This window comes from Vitis riparia, chromosome 8 (genome assembly GCF_004353265.1).
Source record: "Vitis riparia cultivar Riparia Gloire de Montpellier isolate 1030 chromosome 8, EGFV_Vit.rip_1.0, whole genome shotgun sequence".
Lineage (NCBI taxonomy): Eukaryota > Viridiplantae > Streptophyta > Magnoliopsida > Vitales > Vitaceae > Vitis > Vitis riparia.
In genome coordinates, this window is record NC_048438.1 from 4360507 (window position 1) to 4368146 (window position 7640).

General features: G+C 35.0%; 1 protein-coding gene across 2 annotated transcripts; it reads left to right on the forward strand.

Moving 5' to 3' along the window:
* Positions 1 to 4173, forward strand: LOC117920484 (myosin-binding protein 7). 2 transcript variants are annotated; one of them, XM_034838048.1, is made up of 4 exons: positions 3 to 308; positions 401 to 2112; positions 3122 to 3168; positions 3733 to 4173. In XM_034838048.1, exons 2-4 carry the CDS (start codon positions 712 to 714, stop codon positions 3845 to 3847), a joined length of 1563 nt encoding a protein of 520 aa, XP_034693939.1. In that variant the 5' UTR covers positions 3 to 308; positions 401 to 711; the 3' UTR covers positions 3848 to 4173. The 2 variants fall into 2 exon arrangements, with proteins under 2 accessions (XP_034693940.1, XP_034693939.1); XM_034838049.1 differs by lacking the exons at positions 3122 to 3168; positions 3733 to 4173 and adding an exon at positions 3029 to 3115 and having other exon boundaries at positions 1 to 308.
* The last annotated feature ends 3467 nt before the right edge of the window (positions 4174 to 7640 follow it).

Consider the following 7640-nt stretch of genomic DNA (forward strand, 5'->3'; position numbering starts at 1 on the left):
CTCTCTCATCTCTCTTAAGAAAAAACAAAAACAACAAAAAAAGTTGACACCAAAATCAAGAAAACTCAACCAAAATAACGATTCACAATCTAGGGTTTCAAACCCCTCTCCCTCCCCTCGATTTCCCCTCCCTTTTTTCCTCTCGTTTTCCCTCCATCCAAACACCATTCCTGAGAATTTGCCCCTGCGATTTCACTTCCCACCAAAGCAGGGGAAAAAGTCCGGGTCTGTTTGTTTGTTTGGTTGGTTAGTTGGTTGTCTGACAGATCTTCATGCACCAAATTTTCCTCGGAATATCGGGAGATAAGGTTTTTTTTTCTTTCTTTCTCTCTTTCTTTTCTTTTGGTTTTTTCCTTCTTCTCATTTTCCCGGGAAATTTTTTCGCGTCTCCATGTTTCAGCTTTCTTTGGCTCCCTTCGATTCGTGCTCTTTCAAGGTAAGCTGATTTCTTGGATTTCTGTGGTGAAACCCCGAGTTTTCTGGATTGTGGATTGCTAGGGTTTCGTTTGGCTTGGAATTCTTCTGTGTGGGTTGTTGATGTCAGTGGATTTGTTTGGTTGTTGGGATAATGAAGGGGAAAGGGGAAATATAGATTTGAGAGAGAGGGTTTGATAGCTCCGGAATTGTGTTATATTAGATTCCTGATTTGTTCTTATGGTCGAGTTTTTGTGATTCTATCTGAATTTGGTTGATTTTGATGCATTTCGGTTTATGGATTCGCCAGCATCGCCAAATTCGATAGGTTTGGTTAAATGTTGTAACTGTGGATGTAGTTGCTCATCTATTAGCAGCCCTACGGCCCATTGGTTGCGTTCTGTGAAGCGCAAATATGATGAGTTTGAGGAAGGTCACCGGTTGGTTATACCAGGTTTTGATCATTCATCTGTTGCTCGAGTTGAAATTGAGAATGAATGTGCTGCATTGCGTGAGACAGTTAGCAGCCAACAGAAATCGATACAGGAGTTGTATGAGGAATTGGAGGAGGAGAGGAATGCATCATCATCGGCAGCCAATGAAGCCATGTCGATGATACTGAGGTTGCAGAGGGAGAAGGCTGAAATCCAAATGGAAGCTCGACAATTCAAGCGATTTGTAGAGGAAAAAATGGCACATGACCAGCAGGAGCTTTTGGCATTGGAAGATTTGTTGTATAAGAGGGAACAGTCCATTCAAGCACTTACTTGTGAAGTGCAGGCCTATAAACATAGGATGATGAGTTTTGGACTCACAGAAGCTGAAGCCGAGGGGCAGAGGACCATCCTCAGCCGCAGCCCGAGCATGATTGAGAGCATGGATGCCCAAGTTGAGTTTCCCACATACGATTACCCCCCTTTGAAATGCAATCTGAATGAGTCCCGAGTTCCTACTGATGACAATGATGTGGTAGACATTGAAAAATATGCATTTGGAGAGACTCCTTGTGCTAGGGAACAATGGAAGAATTTGGAGTACAGAATTTATCAAATGGAGAGAAGTCCTAGCAGCAATCATCTGGATGGGGAATTTTTAGGTTCAAAGAATACCTTAGAAAGGGTGATAGTTGGTCAGTCTCCTAGGCGATCAAGACATTCTAGGAAACTTTCCACTGATAGTTCAACTTCTTTCATGGGGCCTGTCAAAGAAGCTGGTTCAGATTTTACTCCAGATTCTCCAAGGCCACCTAGCAGCAGCTTTAAGAAGACAGAGTACACTTCATATGCTGAGAACTTCTCCAATTTGAGGAAGACGGATGCTTCTGATATTGGAGATGACATGACAGATAGAGTTTATACCATTGATTCTATCCATAAAGGGACACCATATTCCAGTGTTACAGAGTCCAAACCTGCTTTTGGGATTTGTGATGATTATGTAACAACTCCACGAGAGTCACTAAATCAGGCTGATGTTGGGGACCCTGAATTCAAGAAGCTCTACACGAGGCTTCAGGCACTTGAGGCTGATAGGGAATCAATGAGGCAGGCAATTATTTCGATGCGGACTGATAAAGCACAAATGTTTTTACTGAGGGAAATAGCACAACATCTGTGCAAGGAAATGACACCAGAAAGACAGATGCCGATCAAGAAGGCATCTGTTGTTGGAAGCTTTTCCTTCATGTCAATATTCAAGGTAATTTTGGACACTATTGTTGATGACCAATTTAATTTGCATAGTTCTAGTTATCTATATGGTATGTTTATCTCTTGTATGCATGTTTGACTTATCCATACATTTTATATGAGAGAACTTTTAGCATTATACTATTGCTTTGTACTTGAGTCCATTTGTTTTGTTGTTGAACCAAACAACTATCAATGACGGTATCTTTTTCACAAACTATTACCATGATCATTACCACTTTTGCACTGTCAACCATGTTATCTGTTTTCTAATTTGATTTTCTTTGAAGGCTTATGAACTTTAAGATGTTTAAGTCAGGTTATCAGGGCTATTTTCCTTGAGTATTTTTCAGTTGACTTTAGATATCCAAAGCTATGGAATTACCAGTTTTCTTGTCTTGAAAATTAGTTTTAGGTTGATCATCAATATTTCAATAAAATGGACTTGGTCTGGACCAGGCTAGTCCACTTGCTGTGTTTCACAGACATCCTGTTATGGGTTTATGTCACCCATTTTTCTCAACTGCATATACCCATTTTTCTTCCATTTGCTTGATTTTCTTGTTTGCTTTTGTCCTCTTACTTCAAATGGATTCTCCAAGCAATCTGTCTTCATGCTGTTAAAAGTCATTGAACTGACATCCATGCTTGAGTTGTCCCGTGCTATTCTCAATCACCAAACAACAATTTGACTCAAATGCATAGTTACACACCATTCCCTTTTTTGGAACAAGAAAGCATGAGAATCTATTTTTACGGTTGTTAACTTATCCCCAAATAACCCTATGTTTGTTTTTTTTAATCAGATTGTTTTCTATGTTTGTAGATAATGGGTGAGCTTTTCATGAATATAGTTATCATTACATTCACCTCTCTGCATGTTGTGATGTGAACTCATCATTCGTGAGTGTTTTTTACACTGTCAGGGAAGCATCATAACCTGGGTATACCTAAGCATCCTGCTGCACATATTTTGTTGCATTGGCACTTAAACTTTGTCATCTCATGTTTATGTTCAGTGGATCGTGTCCTTCAATTTCTGGAAAAAGAAAGCTCGGCAAAGCAAGTAAGTAAATTGTTATTTGGTGTTACTGATGGATTGACCTTTTGTTTTATCCTCCTCATAGTTTTGTCTGCATGATGACATAATATCTAGACTTTGTTCTAATTCACTGAGATGTTCAATTGATGGGCCAAACCTTTTGATAAGAGATGTCTAGTTAATGAGCCAACCCATTTGATGAGTCATAGTGCAGAAATACACCCTGCTTAAATAACTATAAAATTTGATGCTGCACAAAGCTTTTTGTGACTTCAGTTGTCATGATTGATAGTCATTATGATGAACATTAGATGGATAAGGTCTTCAATGGGGCTGTGGTTTATGCATATCTCTTTGCACACCATTGATTTCCAAAATTTCTGAACTCACCCTGAGGAAAAGCAGAAGCACATGCCATGGTGGAATTATTCAATAATACTTTTAAATTTTCCTTAAGTATTGTGGGCTTGTCACTTGAAGCTTTAACCAGAAAGTAGAGACCTGTCAAAGTGATAAAAAGTTTACTTAGTCTAGATTTTGATCAAGGTTGTTTGATTCATCTGTTGTCATATGTCTGATGTTTGTCAGATACATGTTTGGACTTACGGCCAACAATGTGGGCTTGCTAATGCTTTTGGACAAGGGCCCCCATATGAGGCAGTGGAATTATATTTCAAGTACGCAAGTGGGAAAGCAGTTCTGAAATTTCAGTAGACATTTGAAGCTGATGCTCGGGTCTCACATTATTGGATTTCAATCACGGTTTTAGCTGTAGGTTTTGCATTCTTTTTCTGGATTCCTTGTTGGTGCAGAATTGGGTGTTTTGTTACTTTTGTGCAGTGTTCTTTCTTGTATTTGATCTTCATCTTCCGGTTGAATGTATTTTGCTGGTTAATTGATAGAAGTAAGCATACATGCTCATATGGTTTGTTGGAATTCAGCTCAGAGGCAGACACTATGCTCACCTGTATATTACAGATTGCGGTATGTTCTCAATTCAAATTTGTAGTGCAGATTCTTTTCACTGAACTCCTATTTCATGCCTCGCTTCTTTAAATGCTGCTTTATTTTTTTCCCTTTTGTTCTAATGGTAGGCAACGGGCAATTATGGGCCTAGATGCTTTATTTTTATTGATTTCTTTTAACTTGCAGATGTTTAATGAGTATGTTGATTTGGTTAGGCGAAAGACCATTCCGGTGGGAGCTCAACTACACATAAACAAATTGAACTTGTCAATTTTGAGTTGGCTCCCTATTAGACTGTAAGACAAATTACACCAACCTCCTTGGGTGAGGGTAAATTTAATCAGCTTTCCTATATTTTGGAATATTATACTATCCTTTCAAATTAAAAACCTAATGTTAATGTGTTAACATTTACAAAACATTAAAAAATAATAATAATAATAAAATTGATGGTATTTCACACAAATTTTGCAGGCATTGACCAAAGCAGAATGAAAATTGAAGTCAAAATCCCCAATTCGTCGTCACCCGGAGCCTTAGTCTCTTAGCCAATCCTTCTTTTCCTGCAGCATCCTCCACCCTCAGCATAACCCTTCTTTTTCATGCTCGCGTAAACCTCAATAGCTCCAACCAGCTTGCTTCGCTTTCATGCTCGCATAACGCCTAATTGCTGCAACTGCATGATAGGAACTAATTGTTTCGGGTGCTGGTATTCGTCTTCGTTCTTGCACCTGAAGCTCTTAACTTCTTTCTTTCTTTTATTCTCTCTCCTCTTTCTCCCTCCTCCGTTAAGGTTTCTGGATTTCCATTTTTTTATTTTTTATTTTTTATTTTTATTTTATTTTTTAGTATTTTTATGAGAAGAAAATGTGTAACACCCAAGGGTTAAGTTACCCCAGAAATATAATTTTTGGCTCATAAGTTTAAATTTTTGGCTCGTAGGTTTGAATTCCAATTTTAAAGTTTGGGTTGTAAGCCAAAAGAAAAAAAATATATAAGAACCCATAAAAACACGTTATGAATATACTTCCAGACTTTGTCGAGAATGAAGGTGAGAGAGAAGTTGAGATTTTAGATCCAAGGTGAAGAAAACTTCAACGTAAAAGTTTTATTTCAATATATATTCCTTTTTTGTACTCTTTAAAATTAAAAAGTACGGATCCATAAGATATTTCTACAAAAATTCAAAATTTTATTCTAGGTTAATTTCTATTCTCAAATCCTCATCAAAATAACTCTTAAGTTTAAAATTTATGAATTTTATACTCATCTTAACATCGATTGGTTTACCTGTATAATTTATTATTATTATTTTTTTGTGAAACTAAATAATAATTGTATTCTAAAAAAGAAATAAAAAAAATGTTAACAGTAACATAAAATCCTATGTTGTTTTCTTGGTGTGGGTAAATTTATGGGACACTACAAGTGGAGACTAAAATCAAATCTCATGCCCTTTGATGTTTTGTTGTTGTAGGTGAATCTATAAGCACACTACTACATATGGAGATTATAAGACTTTGCGTATGGAGATTTTAAGATTATTATGGGGAAACTTTGAGATAGTACAATGTGGTTATGAAAATTTTGTAAGTGCACTTTTTGGATTGAAAAATAATAAGATGGTTTTTTTTTTTTTTTTTGTGACTAATAGGAACTTTTTTAGCCTTGTGGGTCGTAGAGGTGTTTTTGGTGTGGTTTTGAAGTATAAGAGAATAAATCTTAATAAAAGATTAAATAAATAATTTGGATGGTTGAATGCTAGAAAAAACATTAAGCTAAAATTCCTTAGGAAGAAATACGATTAATTGTTTAAGAAAACAAGTTAAGTCAACCTAAATAATGAAAATTGGTTATTTCCCTTAATGAATTAATTTACTTGAATTTTGGTATAGGGTTAATTAATAAATAAATAAATATATATTTATAGTAATATTTATTAAGACATTAATATGAAGGATCCCTTTAAATCTCTTAATTGATTCATAGGAATTTTCCACAACTTTGTTCCTTTGGAATATCTAAGTCAAGTAAGGGGATTTTGTAAAAATACTAGTGAATTAATTACCCTGATTTTGGTATAGGGCTAATTAATAAATAAATATATATTTAGAGTAATATTTATCAAGATTTTAATACGAAGGATTCCTTTAAATCTCTCATGTCATTCATAGGAATTTTCCACGACTTTGTTCCTTTGGAATATCAAAGTCATGTAAGGGGATTTTGTAAAAGTACCTTTTTTTGTTATAAATGATCAAGTATATTTTTGTGAACTCAAAAAAAATGTTTTGATGAGTTTGAAATGCTGAAATTAGGAATTATTTTGATTTGACTATATTTTTACTTTATATGTGCATTATGGTTATTTAGCCATAATCAACAAGGGAAAAAATGTTGACCTTTGTTACCCTTGGTGAGTAATGATAATTTGAAAACCTAGTTAATAGGGTAGTTCTTGACTTATGGTAAGCCATTAGATTAGTTATGGTTCTGCTCACCAACATGTAAGGAACATATGAGGCTAACCACTTTTGTTATTCCCATTATGATTGACACCTTTGTAAGTCCTACTATGATAAGCATTTCTATTAACAACCAGAATTTTGTTTTGAATAAATGAATGTTATCAAGAAATTCAATTCGATACTTTTCTAAAAATAACACATATAATACAAGTTTGTTTTGTATGATTGTACTCATGTTATAAGCATTCCCCATTTCATTTTTGAATAAATAAATGTGCTTGATCTCTACCCCTTATTAGGCTTTCAAACTCATTTTATTAAACGTTTTTAGGTGCACTTAATTATGGGAAGGAGTGACATGGGTAGCAAGGGCTCGAAAAGGTCTTTTATTTATCTAGTTTTGCGACTAGTTTATTTGTATTTTAGTGGTTTGTATTTACTAGTACTTTTGGGAGGATTGTTATAGTTTTGATTTAGGGATTTTGTATGTGAAGATAAATTTCTAATTAAGACTTTTTGGTAAGCTTAACTGCTACTTCAGACAGATTTTATGATTAACATGTTGCTAATTATTTCAGCTTGTTGGGTCATTTTCATGTCAAGCCTTTGAGTTTCACATGTGAAATGATTGTGGTGTCTTGACATCTGGGTATTAGGTCATAACAAAGTAGCATCAAAGTTATAGGATGGGGTCCTGTAGACTTCTTAATATAGTTGGGTTGGGTTAGATTATGTGTGACGAGGATCTCTATATTTGTTTTGAAAATTTTTAATTTCCCTTAGTAATTCAATTATTATTTATTCCAAACCTTTTCGTATTCCTTCCATTGTAAAAACCTAAACATGGGTCAATCATTTATTTTTAAAGGAAAAACTTTTAAGCAGTTTAAGAAAGTAATCCTTCTTTTAAAGAAAAGGTAGACCTAATAGTGATATAGTCTTGGATTCTTAACCTATAGAAGTAATTTGATTTTCTAGGTTACTCTAAAACATAGAAAGTGATATTTTCCATCTTTATGTTTGAAGGAGAGGTAAAATACTGGTAGATGATGGAGAAAAGGA